At 48.9% G+C, this 22,922-nt stretch overlaps 1 protein-coding gene across 4 annotated transcripts in view; it reads left to right on the forward strand.

The window, feature by feature from the left end:
* Nucleotides 1-6,616: 6,616 nt before the first annotated feature.
* LOC125705927 (ADAMTS-like protein 3) overlaps nucleotides 6,617-22,922 on the forward strand; it is a 64,493-nt gene continuing 48,187 nt past the window's right edge. For 3 of the 4 annotated variants that reach the window (XM_048972291.1, XM_048972295.1, XM_048972294.1), the window contains exons 1-2: nucleotides 6,617-6,697; nucleotides 13,212-13,343. In XM_048972291.1, the coding sequence (XP_048828248.1) occupies nucleotides 6,623-6,697; nucleotides 13,212-13,343 (207 nt within the window). In that variant the 5' untranslated portion in view covers nucleotides 6,617-6,622. The remainder of the gene's footprint in view (nucleotides 6,698-13,211; nucleotides 13,344-22,922) is intronic. The other variant, XM_048972292.1, reaches the window with a different exon arrangement.

Here is a 22,922-nt window from a genome sequence, read left to right on the forward strand (position 1 = left end):
ATCACGAGTTTCAGGAGACTTTGAACACAACAGTCAAGTTTAAAGTACGCTGCAGAGGATGGGATGCACATCCGGCCAACCTTCAGTGAGCTTAATGAGTCTCTTACTCTGCGCTGATGAATTTAACTGTAAATCTGTTATCAATGAAATCATTTTGCATGAATACCAGAAAGAACATGGGATCACGATAACCAATCCTGAAGTGCATCAACAGAGCAGCTATGCTCTCAGTTCAGAGTAAGACTAAATAAGGGGGGGGAATGAAACAAAGAATACAGTCCTGCGAATTTTGGTGAAACGTGTTTAATAAAATGTACTGGAAACAGATTTCTGGAATTTCCCCAAAGAGGGTGCATCCTCCAAGGCCATAACGAGATCTTACGGATGCCAGTTTTGTCTGTCATTCGTCGTATATTTTATTGCCAATTATTTTAATAGAGCCAAAGAAAATAACATTAAAATGTTCCCTTTGTCAAGCTCTGTCAAATCCAGCAGGGTTTTGGCTGACTGTGAGAACTAGATTTAGTGTCTTCCATGAGTCTGAAGGAGACATCGTATTGTAGTCAAGGTTTGTTTGGAGGGCAAGGAGGGAAGCCATAAAAGTGACCGCTTACTCTACCCAATCAAAGGAGTCGGGGGCCAAGTACCCTGCAGACCCCAGACGTTACCCTCAGCCTGATTCCACTATTCACAGCATCTTCTGAAATAAACACTTTGGTTGAACCACCTCTTTCTGTACGGCGCTTACCGGCACCTACGTATATTCACATGAAATGCTTTCCTTGGATGTGCGGCATAAGAGTTTGTTGAGACCGGGGGTCTCTCGGAAAGGTTTGCAGAATGTGAAGAAACCCTGCTGAGTTGCAGGCAAACTAGGTCTCACGTTGTCCTCCAAGAGCCATGTAACTTTGAAGCAACAGCAGAAATGCTTATGGTCTTGTTGGCGATTACTGTTGTTTCTTTGTTGTCTGCAGAAGTATTTGTCGTCTTTTCATCTCATACTGTGGGTCAACTGCACAAGGGTGACAGTTCACTCTCATTGTTTTCTGAAACAAGAAGGAACTTTGTGCTGAGGGCTGAACATTTATTTTTGGTGACGTACCATGGTGTATATATATCCTCCAACGCCTTGGCGGATATCTCCCTCATGCTGCAGCACTGGAGCAGAACTCCAGCCTGAACCCTGAATAACTTCTAAGCTTTGAAGGAGTATAAGAACCAGGTTCTGTCTCCATGAGAAGCGAATGCGAGTCTAAAGACTGAGGGCCCTGAGTCAAAAGTGATGAATACAAGGAGTAGGTAAGAGCCACCGCAACTGATGTCTGAGTGTCTTTGTGTACAGAGAAGCTGTTCTGTATAACTGAATGGCCCTGGCTCTGTCTCCTTGTCTACAGTGTCTCCCTGGAGCTCAGAGTAACCTCTGGTTCTCCCTGTGCTTCTGAGGGGTGGGGGCAGCTTTGACCATCCCACCTTGTGTACTAATGGTTCTAGTTAACAGCAGTTTTTCCACTTCTGAACTATTAATATCTTTAATACAGGAAAATAAACATAGGTTTTTTTTTTTTTAACTGTAAATATTAATTCAGCTTTTCATTGTAAGGATATTACAAGGCTTTATCAAGTGTTCTTTTATAAATTAACAGAAATTATGAAATTGCATAGTTCCATTATAATGCTATTAATCAATGGCAGAGATGCTTTGGTAGGTAATATGTAAAAGAATAGCTTTAATCAGATGTATGGGTCTTATTTAGATCCCAAAACATCAGATGAAAGATTCTCTGCTGACTACTGACTTTTAATACCTAGACTATTACTCTTGGTAACCCAATCAAATTTACATGGACCTGGACTGATTCTTTTTTTTGAAGGAAGACTGGCATCGGAGTTAAAATACCCTGAGTTAGGTGTAAAATACCTGAGCTATAGCCCTGAGTGATCAGACCTAATGACATCCATGAGGTCACTGCTCTGCTCATAACTGCTGTGTCAACACAGCCCGATTCAGGCTGTGGAACCGATGCTGTCAGCCAGTCATATGACATATCTAGGGCGTTATTCTTTTCTTGCTACAGCAGATATTGTCCCAAGAAAAATCCGTTTGTATTCGCTGTCATGCTGGGCGGATTTGAGGAGTGATTTGTTGTTCTGTGACTGTGGGAGACTTGCTATGGAAATGACATGGCAACCCAAAATCCAAGTGCGACACATTTGCAGGCTGTTTACTTCAGAGTTACGCTACGTATCACATTGTATCTGGCTTTTCTTAAGATGTTATGGTTGAAGGTGATTGATTAGCCCAGCATGTGTTCTGGTTTTCTCCAGCAGTCCAAAAACAGTCAGGCTAATGGTGGACTGCGGAACACATGGGGCAGGGGGGCAGGACCCATCTGAATGGGGGGCAGAACGCATATGTATGTCATGCACACAAAATTAGGAATTATTATTTTATCTGCCTATAGGGTACCAACAAACTGACTGTGCAAAATACCAGCTCAGAACATGTGAAAACCAGATCTTGCCAATTAATTGCAATTTCGACTCAGGCCACTGGAAAGGGGGCAGTGCCCCTCCAGCCCCTCCCAAACACCACCCATGATGGGCCTGGGGGGGACCTTGGATCCGTGGTCCATGATGCTAATTCGCAGACCCAGGTTTAGAAGCATAGCACCCTCAGATAAATAATGTGAAAGTCAGCCAGTCCATGACTGTGATGTGGTTGGTGGGATCGTGCCCCTCACACATTTAAGAAGTTCCATTAAAAAATGTTTAGTGCATTTATTTGTGTTCTGAACAAAACAGCAGTTAAGGAATGTTTATGCATATTTTTGTAGATTTGCAAATGTTAAAATAGTTGCTGTATTCCTGTTTATTTTAAAAAAGTGTCATACAGGTCATCACATTTGCTGGAGAAATAACTGGTTAGTTTATTTGACAAACGCAACACGGCTGAATGAGTGTATGCAGAAACTATTTGTGTACTAAGGTATGTAAGGATCTGTAGATGCAGTGAGTAAATGAGACTGATTGGGAGTATTAGGGTCTTATAAAAGGAACGTTCAGGCTGTGAAAGGCGGCAGCTGGCAGAGTCTGTAACAAATTATATTTAGTTATATGATTTTGTGAATGGAAATCATCTGGAATTCTGGACACTCGCAAATGAATTTGCCGTCTGTTAACCGCCGTTTGTGGGCATAGTTCCTAGCATCAAACATTTGGCATTAGAGACAATATTCTAACATCTGGACAGGCAATTACTGACAATAAAGCCAATTATTTCTGTAAAAAATAGAGTGAGCAGGTACTTTCGATAACTTGCTGAATCTGTATCTTGTAAAAAAAACGCACACACACACACACCTGTCATTATTAATAACACATGGTTAAATTAAACTGTTCTGTAATGTACAGTACAATATTTAATCCTATATCAAATCAAATTCATATTGACGTTGAAACACAAAATGTTGTTTTTCCAGTATGACGTTGATGCGTGTAATAATGTTAAAGTTTTTCCGTAGGTTAAGAACCACGAATCAGCTGCTATTACACGCAGCATCGCCAGGGGGAGCTATATAATTACTTCACAGCGTCAGCCGCCCTGTCAAGCTGGACCGTGCCGCAGTCAAATCCTGACTTCTGATACCGAACTATACACCTTCTTAAAGTTCATAGCCATAATCGAAAATAAGTTTTATCGACTCAACACCTGTTGTAAATTGAGACGCAAAGCAATTCTCTGCAAACGGACTGCAGGACGGATCTGCTGTAAGACACCGGGCTGGGAAGCAGGTGAACTTCGCCGGGGAGGCTGTCCAGGTGGCGTGCATAACCAAGGAAGTTTGCGTTGTAAATTTTACGGAATCCATGCCAGCGTCGTAAAGACGAAGTTTTAAAGGTTTTTAAAGGTAGTGTAAAATACGGTATTTTTACAAGTAGCTTATTTTATGAACATTAGACAGTTATATGAACGCATGATATTTTAATAGGAACGGATGGCGTGTCCCCACGTTATGAGGGATGTAGAGCATCGCCTGATTCAGGGGGGCATGGGCACATAGGGGCGTCCTTCGGTGATTAACGAAGAAAGTCCTGTCGCCCAGTGCCAGGCGTCAGTCGCCACCTGATAATAAAACGAGCGGCCGGCCGCCCGGTCCGGCGTCTCATGGCCGCATCTCCTATCTCGCCGTCTGAGGCGCACAGGTGCTGACAAAATGTACGGAATACGGATGAAGTTGGGCTGCTGAAAGAATTCCGGAGATACTTAAGATGTTTCGACGTATTTCACTTTTAACATAATTCCGACGTTTCCCGGATACGGTTCCGTACTGATTAATTCCCTCTTATTTACAGCCTGGGTTTGTGAGGGTACGTCGCCACAGAGCACACATATCTAGATCTGGGCTGGATATGCAGGATTCCTAAAATTTGCTATAGTTTTCCCTTAGGTACACTGCGCATTAAAAAAATCAAAACGGTGAATGTGCACATATAACAAGCCCTTTAGACTGCTGCTGTTTATTAGCCTATAATTCACAATAATATGACTACCATGCAGCATAATTATCTTGTAATAATACAGATGATGATCATGAAATTGGTTAATCGGGTGAACTTCTGCCGGCCGACGTACGTGTCCACAGCAGTGTGAGCCAAAGCCCCCCCCCCCCTCCAGCCGCCCTCTATAAACCGGGGGTGAAGCTCGTCCTCGGATCGCATCGGTCGTTTCATTAGTGGTTAATGCAGCTTTCAGTCGAGCGGCAGGTTATTAGAAATTGAATTTCAGTAAGGCGTGTATTTCATTTCATTTTAGTTTGTGTACATTTATCAAAGACACGCATTGTGCTTTAATACCAGTCTCCTGCGGATTTTTAAATCTCTACCGAATAAAAGAAAATGCAGAGATTTATTCTGAAGATATTCGTGTGAAGGTAAGATCTATGCTCATGTAAAAGATTCGGGTAACCGGTGTGAAATGTTACTCCATATGCGAAGTGTAAATACGTTATGGCTGATAATCGAAATTAACCTTAAATTAGCCTACATTTAACTTTTGAATCTATTGATGAAAATGCAGACATGTTTTAATTATTTTCTATGTTGTTTAGCCTATAAGATGTCAAACTACTCAATCCAATCGATAACCGCATTTACTAACGTGACGCCGTTTTAATTAAACTGTAAAACGGGCAAGTAAATAAACTAAAAAATGATCGAGTTCAGACAAGTTTTACAAAGTAACGAGAATGTATCTCATCTAACGTTTATTTTTTTTAATGATTAAAACCAGCCTGATTTACCTTTTGGTGTATAAATTTAATTCAGAAGGACTCCTATCTCTTCCAGCAGTGTAAATGACATGTAGTATGTAACCTGCAGTGAACCGTTTTTCTTATTTTTTTAACCCGTCGTTCGTTTGACATAGTAATCGTGGATCTCACGTTGGCTATTGGTATTAAGGGTTGCAGAAAGCGACTTAAATATAGGTCTGCACCGCAAAAGCCCATTGCGGCGAGGTATGAGCGCCTGGATTCCCACTTACTGCGGCTCTGCGTCGTACAAGTGCGATGTGTTGCATCTACAGTACAGTCCGTGTTCATTTCTGCTTTTATTTGGTTGCTGTATTTTTCTTATTTGAATGGCTACAGTAGGCACCGGGCATGGGCAGCGCTGTAGATGGTATGTCCTCCTTGAAAAATGGTCCAGCCGGTGAAATGCCAGTGTCTTATGGCACTCAGCGCTTATTATAAGACTAATGCAGCTAGCATATGTTTTGTATGATCACGTCTATTTTAGGCTTGGATAATCTTACCCAGAATGCCAGTAAATTAGTCTGAAATGGAAATGTAAATTGCGTTATCGTATAGTGTGGGGACAGCGGGCAATTCGTGCGCCTGGATTATTAATAAAGCCGTCAATATTCGGCGGTCCCGTTTTACTGGTGAACTGTCTTCTTCCGCGGCTCTGCTTTCCTCATAAATTCCCCCTTGTGCTCTTGAGTCGTGTATTTCTACAGCAGATGCCCCGATGATTTATAAGTAGCATGAACATATTTTCTTAAAGCCGTCAGGTTAAGTGTCTTGCTCAGAGTAGCTCCCCATGCAAGACGCAACCGTATTTTTGTCCCAGCTACAGGTTCCAAAGCAGTCTGGTGCCTGTTACCATCTACTTGCCTGAGCAGGACTGAGCTGGGTTGGGGCGTGGGGTAGTTCTGGCTGTGCTGGCCCGTTTGGGGAGAGCAGTGTGTGCCAAGGCGTTACGCAGCTGCACCGTGTGCATACTGGGGAGAGTATTGAAAATAAACATTTGAAGTTTGCCCTCAGAAGTCTCTTGTAGGCAGCGCTCGCAGACCAGTTTTCACTTGATCGGCTCGCGTTGAGGATGGCCGCCCAAGCCAAGGCTGGTTTGCAGATGCCAGTTTTAGCAAGAAATACATTGGTGTTTCCTGTCATTTTTGACATGGCTGTGGAAACTCATGCAGAGTCCGGCGTCCGGCATTCCCATGCCAGCACACTCGGAGGGTATGACTTTCCGTGAATCTTTACACATCCTCCTGCTCCTGCTTGGGCGATGTGAGCCATGCAGCATTGACGCAGCCCCTCTTTCCGCAGGCCCGGCTGACATGGCGCCCCCCCCACCCTGTGGCTTCCCCTGGGGGCTTTGGCTGGCTCTGGCTCTGCTATCTTCTGCCTTCCAGGTAGGGAATGTTGAGGGTTCTCTCACTGCAGGTGGCTGCACACTGGCTATAGGTGCCATCCCAGCAGACCACAAATGGCTAGTGGGCCCTTGTATAATGGAGACTGATGGGTATGGGGTTGAGGCTCTGCTATGCTGCCTGGAATGGACAGCCCCCTTCCCCCCCCCGCACTAAAAAAACCCTACTGACTGAACCTTTTCATTGGCAGTACTCATGTTTCCGTTGACAATACTCGTAGTACTCATAATAATCATTATGAGTATATTAATTTTATATTAATTTTAGAATTTCAGATAACCGATCACCCTGTTGTTCTGCAGATTTAATGTAAGATTCCAGACATGGTCTGTCGAGAAAAGCCATGATTTCCATGTGTTCTTGTCAAGGGGATTGATTATGAACTCAAGCTACATGAAAAGCACTGTGTTTTTACGCTGAATGTTTCCAAGTACATGAAAGAATTTATCTTTAAAAAAAACGACAGTGTAATTAATGAAAATGTGTTTAAGATTCGTAAGTCAGTTGGGTAAGTATGAAACGAGTAGGAACATGATGGATCTCTCAGGCCGTTCTGCGGTTGGGGAGGGGGCAGTTGGGGGTCACCTGTCCACGGGAGACGCATGTTCCTGAGAAGGGGCCGCCAGACTCGAGGCGGACACAGCACTCATTGTAGCCTCTAATGGAAGCACTGGCAGACTTACAAGGCCGCTGGAATCCGGGCACCCTGGACCTGGACCAGCACCCTGTGATAAGGTGCTGCCTTCCAGCTTCCGACCTCAAGGTGGCGATCTAACGCGCAGCAACCGTAGCCACCGCTGCTGTGGGCACAAGGAAGGAGCCGCTAAACCTGCTGAGCTGGAGAATGGAGTCCTTATTAGGGTCAGCAGTGTCTCCGCAGATCCCCATGCTGGATGGCCTTAATAAGAAAGACTTTTTATTGTAGGGAACAATTTTAGATTTGAGTAACTGTACCCCAGTGATGATGGGATGGTGGGGTCGTCCATGACGTCGGGGTGGGATGTCGCTGGGAGAAGCACGAGGTTTTTCCATGGATTGGACCAATCATGTGTGACCAGCCGACTGATGTGAGCACAGGGTGCCTGGGTATGGTAAGATTGCCTCCTGCTTAGCCTGTCCACCGACATGGACCACCAACCCTCCAGTTTTCCAGTGGTATTCCAATAAAATCTAAAATTGGAATCTCGTAACTGGTGCTTCTTTAAAAGCTGCCAGAAATGTGAGCTACTATTCCAAAATAAAAACATCATTTATATATTGGTATATTGTTCTGTGTTCTTTAATACTGGTTTATTCAGACAGTGGATGGGAACAAAAACAAACTGCGTTTAGCCCCAATCAGCAATAGCCCACCTGTAAAACCCTGTAAATTATTCAGCAAGAGAAGTTTTAATAGGAGCTGAGGAGTCAGACTGAAATCGTTGACTCCATAGTCTTGCTGAGAATAATCTGTCATTGAGAGACACACACACACACACACACACAAAACTTGTGCACTGTTGTGCAGATTACAGCTCATCCAGCTGGGAACCATGGGCTCTATGAGCTGTAACCTGATGCTACTCTTGTTTACTAACCCATCAGCTGGGAAGTTGAAACTGACTGCTTTGTGACTGGTGATGAACTATGTGATTCAGAGCGAATGTCAGCCATCTCCGGTGTTATGTAAGTCGTGTTTGAGGCTGGAAGACGGACTCGTCGCCTCGGTGCTGCCAGCATCTTATTTAACCATCGAGCCAAACTCACGCCGTTGCATCTTCCAGTACAGCCTCATGCAGATCTGAGACTTTGGACTCTCTGAACCAGCGATCGACGTGCCATACGCCAGCTTTCTCTGTGGGCATGATCTTTGCTGTGCCAGGACTGCTGGTCAAAACCAAACTCCAGCCCTCTGCAGAACCGTCAATGTTTAATCGGAAGCAAAGTAATTTTGATCATGTGTCAGAGATGGGTACGCGTCAGAGAGGGTTACGCGTCAGAGAGGGTTACGCGTCAGAGAGGGGTACGCGTCAGAGATGGGTACGCGTCAGAGAGGGGTACGCGTCAGAGATGGGTACGCGTCAGAGAGGGGTACGCGTCAGAGATGGGTACGCGTCAGAGAGGGGTACGCGTCAGGGATGGGTACGCGTCAGGGATGGGTACGCGTCAGGGATGGGTACGCGTCAGAGAGGGGTACGCGTCAGAGAGGGGTACGCGTCAGGGATGGGTACGCGTCAGAGAGGGGTACGCGTCAGAGAGGGGTACGCGTCAGAGAGGGGTACGCGTCAGAGAGGGGTACGTACAGTGTCTCCTTGTCCCTTTTGTGGAGTTTGGCATGAGTGCATTATTCAGTAGTGATTTTGTTACACTTGGAATTTTCATTAATTTCATTGTTGTCTTTGTCCTGTTTTAGTGCATGTTTTAAGTTTTACCTCCAGCAAGAAATATTAACATGTCATTTTATTGATTAAGTTTAATTCCTTACTTAAGAACCTAATCTCTGTCACGTCCTGACAGGGCCAGATTCTACGCGTACGATTCGTCTTCCCTTCCTGGGCCCTTGCACAGAGCTGCCTGTATTTGCAGCTCTACAAATAAAGTCCATGTAGCACTTAAATATGTTTCTTTTGACCGAAGCACCCCTGAGTCCTACAAAATGATTTTGAAACAAAGCTTGATGAAGTGCACATGTCGAATGTTAGGGAAGCCAGAATCTCTTGCTTTGGACTGATATCTGAAGCTCCGCGGCCAATGAGCATTAATGCGAGTGCCTCTGATGAGCTTCTCTCAGAGTTGTGCGAACACACCCGTGCGTTTATACGCTGATCAACTCGTAATTAGACTGTGGATTTTAGGAATCAGGTGTGTTACTGCATGTTTGGCACAGTTGGACTTTCCCTTGGCTATAGATGCAACCAAATGCACAAATAGACAAACCCAGGCTATAAACAGGGCTGTGAGAGCTACAGACCTTGGAATTGTGGGTGTTTCTAGCTGTCTAACCGAGGGTGCTGTGGACTATGAAATTTGTCCAGTTTTTCTGTGGACAAGTGCGCGTCCAATGGCCGAGGGGGTGAGGGGTTGTTCAGAGACAATACGCTTTTTGCGAAGACCTCTCATTGGCCAGCTGGCTGGAGACATCACCTGTCACTCCAAGGTCATGCCTGTCAAACCTTAGTAACAGTACAGTTCTGCATTGTGCCATATTGTATGTCTGTCACATTAGGTAGTGTGTGTGTGTGTGTGTGTGGTCATACAGCTGTTAGACAGAATCCACTCCCTTGGCAGTCTGAGGTCACGCTAGATCATGATCAGTTCTTTTTGACTGTCACCTGAAAAATCTTTCATGTCGACCCATCACCCCTTTTCTTACATTTTAAGCCGTAACTGGTCTCATGTGGCTCTGGATCCCTTCATGCACTTTGGGTTTTCGCCTCACTGTCCCGTTTTGTAGCACTCAGCGTCTCCAGGGCTGAGGAGTTGCTTTCTGTGCTTCCATAAATCTCCAGATCTCTGCCTCTGTAGGAGAGCGATGATGCCTGCGTGTCACTCGGGGGGGGGGGGGATGACACATGGCATTTTATGTCTCTTCTGAAGCCTGCAGGCCGGTTGTGGGGACTCCTGATGTCACCAAGGTTGATGGATAAAGTTTAGTGTCTCTTCTGCAGCCTGTGTAAATCTCGTTATTACTGTTTCTGTATTTTGAGGTTTTTACCTTCTCAGGTATATTTATCTATTTCTAAATTTATGGATGATTAAACTTTTATATGTAACCTATGAATAGAGACTTAGCTGTTTCGATGGCGTGAAAACTCAATTGAGGCTGACAGGCTGCATCTCCCATGTCTTGCGAAGCCTGTGTGGCTTGAGGGGACGTCTGACATCCCCAGGGCTGACGAATTGCGCTTTGTCTCTTGCGAAGCCCGTGAGTCGACTGTTGCGTGCCCCGGCAGCCTCGAGGCTGACAGGTCGCGCTTTGCATCGCTTCGATTCGCCGCACCTTTTGAGCCGCTCCACAGAAGCGGGCCGGCCCTCCGGAGGGTTTTGTCTCGTGGAACACGTCTCTCGGTCTCCAAGCTAAAAGAATCTGCTGAGCAGTTGTGAAGAATAAGCACAGCTGTCAGAGCCGGGAATAAAAGAAGATCCACAGTGCACCGGGAGCCGTGCCTCCTGTGCTGTAAATACCAGGGGGTTTAGCTTGGCATAAATGTGTGTCCCAGCCTGCCCACCCCCCCAAAAAATACCACAGAATATTGGGGGATGTCCCCACAGCACAAAAACTTTTTAAAGTACACATCTGTTTATCATCTGTTTTCTATACTATCTGCTGTTGATTCCAGTGAATTGAGAGCCAGTGGGGAGCCTTAATAGATACGTCTACTGGATGTGTGTGTGTGTGTGTGTGTCAGGCACTCAAGGTCAGCATACACCCACCTGGTCTATGTTGCAGCGTGTGACACTATTCTGTTCTGTTAGCTTAGCTGTTAGGGTATCCGTGTCGCTGGTTTAGTGGAAGTGAGTCTCTGAAGGTCACTCTGTAAATACGAGCTTGTTAGCGTCAGCCCAACAGGCCGACAGGTGGCCACCAGCCCATCGGTGTGACAGTGAAGGGCAATGGGTGGGCACTGGACCAGCAGCGTGACAGTGAAGGGCGATGGGTGGGTCTCAGCCCATCAGAGTGACAGTGAGGGGCGACAGGTGGGCAATGGCCCGTCAGTGAGGGGCGACTGGTGGGCACTGACCCATCAGTGAGACAGTGAGGGGCAACTAGTGGGCACTGGCCCATCAGTGAGACAGTGAAGGGTGACGGGTGGGCACTGGCCAATCAGTGAGACAGTGAAGGGCGACGGGTGGGCACTGGCCCGTCAGTGAGACGGTGAAGGGCGACGGGTGGGCACTGGCCTATCAGTGAGACAGTGAAGGGCGACGGGTGGGCACTGGCCCGTCAGTGAGACAGTGAAGGGCGACGGGTGGGCACTGGCCCGTCAGTGAGACAGTGAAGGGCGACGGGTGGGCACTGGCCCGTCAGCTTTGTTTATTAGCAGCGGGATTTCTCTGGAGGTGAGGGCTCAGTTAGAGGTTGCAGGCCCAAAAGCGTGTGCATGCATGTGCCCTTTTTAAAGGGTGGTACCGCTGCTGGGACTAGTCCTCATCTTATGTATTTTTAGCTCCTGTCGTTTGTTTCCAAGGCCTTCCACATGGGCACGTTTGTTACGGCCTTAACGATATTAACATTTTTGCTCCGCCGGCTGCCTGCGGTCTCCTCCAGCACGCTGAGTGAGAGGAAGAGCCTCATCTTCTGGTTTAATACTCTCCACACGTTCATAAATCACCTTAAGCTGTGAACTCAATCAGCCTTCGCTGGAAGTCTTATGAGTCTGTGCCTCGCAAACAGCTAAGACACAATGGCGCCGTTGTCTCGGGATGGGGTGGATTCTCGCTTTTTGAGCCATAGGTCCGTGGGCGAGTCTCTTATCTGACAGAAGGAGGCTTACGAGCTGCGTGTAGTAGAGCGAAGTGCGTTTGCCAGAGTCTTTATCATTGGAAAGTTCTCCAGAGATAAATGCATTAAGCATTACAAGAATGTCCTCTCCATGCATGGATGTGCTTTTTTTGCTGTACGCTTTTGTCGTCAGTTAAATACAAACCTATTTCATTTAATTTCACTTGCATTCAGTTTAACTTCCACCCCTTTACCGTGCCTCCTCCTGTCCTCCTCGTGGCTTTTAAACTGTGACTGCATCCACACTGCTACATTTTCATTTAAAAACCCAGAAATCAGTTTCCGTTTTTTGTAAACGCTCTGACAGCTGTATGCTTCCCAAAACTCCGTTTTAGATTGCAATGTTAATGAGTGAAAATTGAGAGTTTTGAAATGCAGACTCTAAAGGTACCATAATTGGTCCCTGCTTATCACACGGCCCATCCCTGATACACCCTCTCATTGTCTGATTGGAGACCTGGTCACCCTACAGGGAAGTAAACTAAATTCCAACATGGCGAATATGGAGGAGTTGCTTTCAATGGCACGTTCCCTGATGTTGACGTGGGGGGTGTTCCATAAAGCAGGATTTCTTGCTCAGCTAGATAACCTGTCGCATTCAAGGTAGCTAAATGTAATCGAACGCAGATAAAGTCCACTTTGCCCAGATTATCTTAAATCCAACAAGTTATCTGGCTAAAGAAAACATCCTGCTTCATGGTCTGCAGCTAAATAAGGAAATTAGTTTCTTTTGTCACAAATTTGCAGCAGTCACACTGTACCATGCTTGATGTGCACATGTCGAAATGTCTCACACTTTCACTCATTTCAGTGTGTATGGGAATACTTTGGCGAACAATGTGAAAACGCCTGTGTGGACGGAGATCGTTTTCATTTGAGTGGATGTAGCCTGTAATTCCTCAGTGGACTGTGGGTGTGGGGAGTCACCCTCAGCACAGAAAAGGGAGCCTGATGACTGATCGCACGGCTGCACACAGGTGAAGGTGTCGCCTCACCAAGCTCTCTTTCTCCCAGCCCGCAGAGAACGAGTCCCAAGACCCATCGGAGAGTGCATACTTCCTGCCTGAGTTCGCCCTGTCTCCCCAGGGCAGTTTTCAGGAGGACACGACCGGGGAACGTTTGCTAACCTATCGCCATGACGACCAGGTGAGTCCTTCCTGTCTCGCGTCCTGCTGGCTCTCAGATGGCCGCCAGGTTCAGCGGACGAAGCCTGATTATTTGGAGCCCCTTTCTCGCACTTCCTGTTACATCAGCAAGACCTCTTCCTGTAACCCCGCCCCTGAACGGCGCAGTGTGCTGCCAGTGGCAGTGAGCGCGAGCTCTCGACTTTCTCTTTGCTTATGCCACAGGTGATGTCGACCTGTTCGCGTTGGGCTTTTAAGTTCACGGTTAAAGGAGGGCGGTTGTTGGTTCTTGCTGCGCGGGGGGGCCATTCTGATGATTGTGGTGACCTGGGAGGGGGAGGGACTGAGTTAAATTGGTGGGAAATGAAAGTACAGATTCAGTAATGAATGAAGTGGGTTTGTCGTCCCTGCACGTCTTGATCCGCAGGGTTATTCTCCCGACTTTCCAATCCTGCTGATGCGCCCTGGTGCCGTTTCTGTTGCTGTTCCTCCGGAGTACCGCTCCGGATCTGCGGAATCTCTCTGCGTCCCTGGAATGTTACCTCTTTAATTATTTCATCATTTCTCAGGAAATTTCTGTCTGTCAGCAGTTCACTGTCAGGGCTGTATAAAATTGGACTGTTGTTAAAATCCTGGGGGACAGGAGCCAAAATCATAAGAAGGTTCCTTTAGCATCTGGTCCCCCTCCCCTGCTTGGAGGCCGGCCGAGCTGGGCCAAGGGGCCCGCAGTTCTGAAGTCGTGCCATGCAGGTGACTCAGGGATGTGTTTAATTTGAGCCCCTGGCCTCGCTTGGCCTCCAGGCCCCACCTCGGACTCCCGCCCAGGCACGTCTTGTAAAGGCGGCTCAGAAACATGCTTGAGAATGAGCACTGGGACTGTTTTGTCCGGGTCGTTTTGGGTCCGCACCGACGGATTGTTCCGGAGAGGTGGAGGGGGGTTGGCGAGTCACTGGTCCACTGTTTAGGGACTCAGGACGAAGCTGAATGCTTTTTGGAAGCAAAGGGTGGTGACTCTAGGGAGGGGCGCCCGTCACCTCAGTGGGTGGTAAGGATGGCTCAGGTGCCCAGGTTCTCACATATATCCGCATCAGGCCCTCTTCATTCTGCCCTGCGTTGGGCCCGGTTGAGTTTTGTTCACTTGATCCGGTCAGGTTATGGTTAAGTTATGGTTGGGTTATGGTCAGGTTATGATTGGGTTAGCTGCATCCCTCTGAGCCTGGAGGTTCCTGTAAGGATGGGTACAAGTGCTGAACTGCAGCCTTCTATTGATCTGGGCTTTCATTAAGTTGGGTGATGCTGCTGGCTAAAAAAATCTGTCCTACTGACACTTTCTTCTTTATCAACCCAGTGTAATCAGATAAAAATGGGCAGACTTTAGCTATTGCTTTGTTTGGGTCTGTGATTGGTTGAAAAATTATGATGGACATCTGCAAGTTCAGAGCCGGAACAGTGGCCTTTACCTGCATGGGTCACGTAGACCGATGACTGGCTGCATCTATCAGACACGTGGCCTGGACTTTCCAGGCACGTTCTGCGCATGTTTGGCTTCTGCTTGCGCTTCGCCGCCCCTCTGCTCCCCGCTGATCCTTCCACATAAACCCATGTTCCCAGTGCGGCAACTCGCCGCCCCTCTGTTCCCCGCTGATCCTTCCCCTTAAACCCACGTTCTCAGCGCGGCAACTCGCCGCCCCTCTGTTCCCCGCTGATCCTTTCACATAAACCTGTGCTTACAGTGTGGCGACTCGCTGCCCCTCTGTTCCCCGCTGATCCTTCCCCTTAAACCCATGTTCCCAGTGCGTCAACTCTCCGCCCCTCTGTTCCCTGCTGATCCTTCCACATAAACCTGTGCTCCCAGTGCGGCAACTCGCTGCCCCTCTGCTCCCCGCTGATCCTTCCACATAAACCCGTGCTCCCAGTGCGGCAACTCGCTGCCCCTCTGCTCCCCGCTGATCCTTCCACATAAACCTGTGCTCCCAGTGCGGCAACTCGCTGCCCCTCTGCTCCCCGCTGATCCTTCCACATAAACCCGTGCTCCCAGTGCGGCAACTCGCTGCCCCTCTGCTCCCCGCTGATCCTTCCACATAAACCCGTGCTCCCAGTGCGGCTACTCGCTGCCCCTCTGCTCCTGGCTGATCTTTCCACATAAACCCGTGCTCCCAGTGCGGCGACTCGCTGCCCCTCTGCTCCCCACTGATCCTTCCACATAAACCCGCGCTCCCCTCCTTATGTGCCCCCATCTGGTATTACACTCCCATCATATTTCGCTCTTCACATAATTTGGTTTCTTTTAAAAGTCAGCTAAAAATAAGCTGCAAAGCCTGCAGGTCTGATTCCCAAAGCGGATTGGCGGTTTTCCTGTGCCGTCAAGCTGCAGTCGTTACCTTCCAGACACATCAGAGTGTTCAGGGTGCTTCCCGTCCGATGTTTCTGACAGGAGACGGAATGGTTTTTTTTTCACATTTGCTGCTGGCTGTTTGCTTTTAATTGAGCCGGGGCTCAGACACTCACCCTGATCTGCTTCCGCCTCATCGCTCTAATGGCCGGTAAGGTGCCTAAGCCTAATTTCTTCATTAGGTATGAAGTTGCATGACACCGTATGTGTGGTCAGGCATGGACTTGTAAGTTGAGTATCACCTGTAGCTCTAAGCCAGACACTTAACCAGTCTTCCCATGTAAACATGCAGCTCTGTACCAGAGAAGCAGAGAAATAAAGATAACAGATTAAGGAGCAGCTAAGCCTGGAAATGTACGTATCACAACAGACCCATGTGACACATCTTGGGGCGCCTCTTGTGAAGGGCGCTATATAAAAATACACTGAACTGAATTGTAAATGTCCTCGGTGTGGAATGGAGACGAGTAAGGCAGAGCGTGTCCCGTCCTCCCCTGCACTGGCTCGCACTGCTCCTGTGGCCCAGTGTTAGGTCACATGACCACAGCACCACAGGAGATCTGCTATTTGTCTGTCATGGTTGGGTGCCGCTGGGCCTGTGCTCCGGGAGCTTGTTAGCCCGATGTAACCTCGGAATTAGCGGTTTAGCCGAGCCACCCCGTCGCTTTTAACGGCCTCGCTGTTCTCTGCACGCTGAGTTTGAGTGCCAAAATGCAGCTCCTAATGACCTCTGCATCTCCAATCTGCTTCAGCGATGTTTAGCTGTTTCATGGGTTCTTACGTCAAACTGAAACCACCTGTTCATCGATATTTTTTACTGGAGAATCTGGGAATCCTTCTGGGTCGTCCAGCAGCGAGCTCCTACTTGTGAGTTATCGGTTTATGCTCTTAGTTACCATGCCACCTGCTGTGATTCACAGTGCCCACGGCCAGAGCTGGGCTCTTGTGGTAATCTGAACGGAATTCTCGTTTTGGCGACCTTGGTCATCCAGTGGCCTCCGAGGCTGATGTCTGACATCTGGGGTGTCCTTCCCAGAAGATGGCCGCTGTTCGTTTTTCCAGATTTGCTGCGCCTGCCTACCATTGTCCAAGCCTCCGTGTCAGTGCGAGGATGCTGTTCACCCTCCGTGCCTTGGGCGCTCAATGCTCTCCATGCCTCTCCCTTTCACCGTAAGAGCCAGAATTCCTCTGTAATCAGGTTGGTCGGCACGTGCCAGGCTTGCTTGCTTTGTTTGGGATCTTGCACTGGACTTATTAAGCATTTATTTGTTTACGTTGTCATCCATCACATTCTATTGTAAGTGAACGTGAGGTTTAGAGCTTCCTTGGCATGTTCCGGTGAAACATCAAACCTCACTTAATGTGATGACATGTCTGTTGCACGCACGTATATTGCTGTTAGATGTTTCCCTGCAAGACTCACCCTGGCAGCAAGGCAGAAACCTAAAAATGGCAGGTTTTAGCCTCCTGTGAGCCCAGAAACATGCATGCAGAGTCGGACCTTCCTTCTACTAGCTGTCTGGCATTTACGCACGCCAGTGTGAGCTAGAACACCGGGCCGAAACTCGCTGCGATTGGGGATGGCTTTTGGAGAGACTGGAGGGGCACAGGATTGAGCGGTAGCTGACTTCCTGTCTGGACCAGCCCGGTCGGCCATGTTTGTTCTGCTCCCTTTTGAGATGTCAGACAGTCAGTAAACGCATCGTGCTGCTCTGCCCTGCCCCACCCCTCGGGGCCGACGCTGTCCACACAAACTGTGAGTAAAATCAGCATTTGACCCTCAGATTCTTATCCACCTGACTGCAGGTGGTGAGTAGCAGGCGTGTGGGATGGACACAAATAACAGCTGCATCTGAGCGGGGAGAGGGGGTGTGGGTCATGTGGAGGTAAACAGACTTGCTGTCCAGGGCGGGGGGGGGGGGGGGGCAGTGCCTGCTTACAGGTGCACCTCACTGGTGAGAAAGACTGTGTCTCTGCGTCAGGTGCCCTGTTCTTTACATTTTCGTTTTATTTACTTGGCAGATGTTTTTATCTGAAGTGAAATGAATTTTTCAGAACGTAGGGTCAGCCAGTCCCTAGAGTCATTGGGGGTTAAAGGTCTTGCTTAGGGCCCAGTGGTGATATCACTCTGGGATTTGAACCAACAACCATCTGATCACTGGCACAGCATCAGAACCCCCCGGGGTATCTGACAGGAGTCTCCCCGCTGACCGTGAATGGTGTCGGTGGCTGGTGTTTGTCAGTCGTCATGAGGGATGGGCTCCACGTTAACGCCAGGGTGGCCCTTTAAGGCCGATGCTGCACTAAGGAGCGACACCCAGCTTGACAGGGCTGATGGGGGTGGGGGGGGGGTAGCTTAGATCTGCTTAGGTCAGACGTACACTCTGCTCATAATTATGGTCTCTACCATGTCTGAGCAGGAGCAGAGCCTGTCTTCAAGTGTTATGACTGAAATAAATAAAACAAGGAGAATCTACAATAAGATGGAGATTTATTTTGAATTGTCATCTTAAAGGCATGCGGAGCAGTTGACTTAAAAGCCTGGCGGAGATGGGAAACTAAGCCAAAGAGCCAAAGCGCGAAGGGAAGCCACTGAAGGGGGAACTGAAGTCGGGGGAACGGTGAGCAGGAATGCAGCGACTGAGGACTTGGCTTAATTTGAGATGTGAGAGTTGGCCGCTTCCTTGTGACCCACGAGCGGGGAAGGTGCCGAGATGAGTATAAGTATCCAATGCACCTTCCTCTCGAGGCGTTATGATGGATCTGGCCAGCCGACGCGCGAGATGCTCTGGGAAGCCTGGGAAGATGCCAAAAGAGAACCAGAGGTGGAACTTCATGAGGCTTCCATGAGGATCTAATCCAGGACCAGCTCTCGCCAGACTGGAAAGTTCCACATTCCTGTTTTATTTGTTTCCTTAAAGGAGTCCTGAGATGTACACAAGTCTAGGCTTCCAGACAAATGCAGAGAAACCAATTGGACTTCTCAGACAAATGGAATCCCCCGACTGCCATGGAAGGGAGGGGATCACAGCAGGTTAGATCAGGTAGGGGGCACCGTGTAGCCTGTCCTTGACCGTGACCTGCAGACAGGAGGGTGGCTCGCCAAGGGTAAACACTCCCTGTTAAGCAGACATTCCTTATTCAAACCTCCACGCTGAGCTCCCATAAATCACTCTGACATCTTCGCAGAAGAGGCGGAGCCAGAGGGCCAGGCGGTCACACGGCACGGGGTCCCTGCAAGGCTGGCGGACCAGAGAAATGCCTCAGGTGCGAATTTGGCCCAAAAAATGTTAGAAGCGGTTTGTTTCAGGCGGCTACGCTCAGCATTTCAGACAGCAGGCCGTGGCTGCGTGTGCCGGTCGATGTTTTTATGGGCGAGTAAGCGACATGCCGATTTTTACAGTGTAGTAACTGTCCGAGCTGCGTGCTCTCTCTGTCTCCTCGAGCGCCGGCTGTCTGACCCGCCTTGAGGCCCAGATCTCCTCTTTTCCTATTTACTGGGTGCTGGGACTGTTGCCCTTTGGGTGATAAAGCACTTGCCACTGCAGTTTTCATTTCCTTTGCCATTCTTCCCTTCGGCATGCAAGTTTGAGATTTGGGGAGGGAAAGACGAAAGGGAAAGACGGCTTTGCTCTATTTTAAACTGTATACTTTTGACAGGCAGTGGGAGGGGGTACCTCTCTGGGTCGCATTGTCTCTGCTATGAATAGCCTGAAGGATGTAGGCAGCAGCTTCTTGCATCCTGGCCGCTGGCTAAAGTGGGAGGCTGTTGTCCCTGTCTCATTCATCGGCGACTTGCTCTCTGCCCACCGTACCGCTCTCTAGAATGGGGGGGGGGGGGGCGAGGGCATCAGAGCTTTTTGGAAAGGCTTGGAACACGACCCGGCCGTTCTCCCCAGGGGCCGCTGACCGGTGCTCCTTCACATTACCATGGTTACGGGGCTTCGTGATCCTAGTCCCTCTGTAGTGATCGCTCACGATTTCGGCACCAGTTGCAGAGTTTCAGTTACAGCAGCTTAGGTGGATTACCTGTGTAACACTGCAGTGACCTCTCTGCTTTAGCATTCCAGCCGCTAACTTTAGCCATGATAGCAATTGGGGGGGGGGGGGGGGGGTACGTGTATCTGCTTAGTGTTAATCACTTTCATTCCTTTACTGCCGCTCATTTCCTTTCCTGGTGATTTCATTGACAGAGTGAAACAAGAAAACACGCACGCAAACTGGAGCTACTCGTGAAATCGCAGGAGAATCTCATTACCCACTTCTCCCCCTAGCAGGAGTAGCTTGGGAATGAAGTGGTCTGCGTTCACCCGTGTTTGGCAAACCCTGATTCTCGAGCTTCTCTCTGGAGCCGACGAACAATACCTTACATTGAGGGACGGTGAAAAAGCCCCAGTTGTGAATCGGGGGGCGTCTGTGCTTTAATCCAAAGCTGTTTGTCGAACGGAGCCCAAGTGGAACTTGAGATCAAGGACGGCGGTAATCAGAACCCTTTCGTCCTGGGTGTCTTTGTCCTGTTCCTGAATGCGGGGAGGTGTTTCGTACAGCAGTGACCCTGTGAACCTGGACGTCGTTTCATTCCGCGGACTCACATAGCTAACGTTTTTGCGTTTCCCGAGACCTGGGTATTCTTTTGCTGAGGTATCTAGGGGCACAGTGGCAGAGCCGGTCCCAGATCACGGCTCTTTGGGTGACGAGATTGTAAAGGTCGGCGTGTCCCGGTCTCTGCACCTTAGGTATGTGCTGGGAAGGAGAGGAGGGCGGACATCTCGATACCAAGGCCCACTGGAACATCTGCTTAGAGACTGTTGTGGGAAGCGGAGAGAGAGGGAGAGAGCCAACCGTTTCAAGGCAGCCTGCCCCGCTTTGGGGTTCAGGTCAAAACATCTTAAATAATTGGGAGATTATTCCCTTTTGTACTGGGATCGGTTGTTTCCAAGACGATAAATGAACAGCTGGGGGCTTCGCCTGAAGCCAAGAGAGCAGAATTTCAGGCTTGAGTCCGGTTGGGTGGTGATGGTTCTGTTGAAGAAGGGCTACTGAGGTAAAGGGGGGGAGCAACGAGGTAGGGGCACAAACGCGTAAAGGCAAGTAAAGGCGTAAAAGGCCTGATGAACATTCATGTCTGGCTGCTGAGATTTTCGTAGCCTCATGGAGCCATGCAGAAAGCTGCGGAATATGCTCTAGGAAATCCGGAATGCTCTGTGGAAAACTTTAAACAAAGAGATGTTTCTAGAATTTCACATCCTTTCAGGGCTATCAAAAATCAGGATGATCCCAGACAGTTTGCACAAAGCTTGTGCTGGTTCCCCACTGTCCGTCAGGTTGAATTGCTGTAAGAAGCATGAAACTGCAAGTTGAAGTTCAATGAAACCCTCTACCTCGAAATGACAAGACGCTTGTGGTGGGAGTGTGGGGGGGGGCGGGGCAGGCCTTTAGTAATGTTGCATTTTGAAACCTACTGTATTTTTCAGTGGTCTAAACCCGTAGGAAGGTATCACTAATGTAGGATGCTGTGCGCCATTTATTTCTATTCAGTACTTGATTTACAACACATTTTCTTGAAAATGATTTTCTTTACTTGCCTATGCCGAGGTGCCCTTGTCGCTCTTGTCTGAGATTCATAGGGAGGACGCGGCGGCTGAGCGCTGGCCGGAGCACCCGGCGCCTTCACCGAGGGCCCGCACAGCCCCGGCGGAGGGATGACCGTCATCTGGAAGACGAGGGGTGGCATCATCGTAGCTTCATGTGTGTTGTTTGGCCTGAAGCAGCCTTTGCACAAGGCTCTGAAAATACGAGGGCAGACTGAGATATGTGACTCTGAAACGTCAGACGGAGTACAGCGCCTATTTCCAGCTGTGCTATTGACACTGTGTAAACATTCATATTTGTGAATGGCTCATATCCGTTGCCTTTTATAGTTAAAGCCCAACTACTATTCAATTCAAAGACCACAAACAGCACTATGGAAATATTTATCCTGTCCCGTTTTTCTGAGAAAGCCTGGAATTGCGCTCTCCATGTTTGCGTTCCTTATTCCCACCGGACAAGCCCTGCTCGTTTCCGCTCGGGACGCAATGGATGCCGAAGCACCCTTCCATGTGTGTCTGACATCGATACTAATTTAATTTCTCCCACCGAGGAGCTGTGGTGAGTCAGCCGACCAGCCGGTGCGCCGTCTGAGACCAGAAGATGACTTGAAACGCTGAAGATTCATTGACATTTTGTTTTTTTTTTTTTTTTTTCGGCCACATGGCCCAGGGCCAGGTGTCATGTGACGGCGCTGTGCTTTTGTTATTTTTTTTCCGCCCTGTCTTTCCGTCTGTCCAAGTGACATGTGTGACAGGAAGCTGGCGGCAGGCTCTTCTATAAGGTCACCTTGCCTGCTGGGACAGGAAGGCGGGAGGCCGGGATTAGCCTGTGCAGCATGTGGCGCCGTGGAGAACTGCTCGCGTACGTCAGAGTGCCGCCGACAGCTGTCACTGTACAGGTAGTGCGGAGGATTCTTCCAGCTGGATTTGAAGCCCCGAAAGTGGCTCGTTTTGTCGCTGAGCCCACAGCGCTGACGGACGGGTCCGACCCAGGGGGGCAAGGCTCTGCATTGAGGTGGCTCCCTGCAGAGCTGTCTGGCTCCGGGTTCCTGAACGGCGTCTGGTTTAGCGCCCGCTCTGGGGAGGTGGGAATGGTACCCTCTGGATTCTGTGCTGCCTGATGCGCCTGAATGACAAACTAGCCGCTTGTCCTCAGGCACCGTACAAAGCCAGGCCTCTCGTGGGCTGCCGGAGCTGGTTGGCGTGGGGAGCCTCTCTGTGTCTGGCACTGTCATTCGACTTATAGGTGGATAACTGTAAAGGAAGCCTACGGCATGCAGTGTTCCGTATCGAGAATGTCCCCCTGGAATCAATCAAGAGGACAGAGAGGGGGGAATAACACCTGCTGCCCCCTGCTGGAAGAGATTTTCCATTAGACTAGTTTGCACTTGATGGCGGGGGGCAGGCTGCTTCCTGATGGTGCCCATTTGCTTACCAAAGAAAGGCCAGTAGTGGAGAGTGCATGCTGCGATTTGTACGTTCAGGGTGAGATAGCATGGCCTGTAGGATGAAGCTCATTTTGCTGATTTGAGGTGCGTGTTGTGGAAGACAAGGGCCCCATGTCGAATGGGCCCCCCCCCGCAGGTTCGTCCCTGGCTGCTAGCCTGAGTTTCTGTAA

This window comes from Brienomyrus brachyistius, chromosome 13, assembly GCF_023856365.1.
Source record: "Brienomyrus brachyistius isolate T26 chromosome 13, BBRACH_0.4, whole genome shotgun sequence".
Lineage (NCBI taxonomy): Eukaryota > Metazoa > Chordata > Actinopteri > Osteoglossiformes > Mormyridae > Brienomyrus > Brienomyrus brachyistius.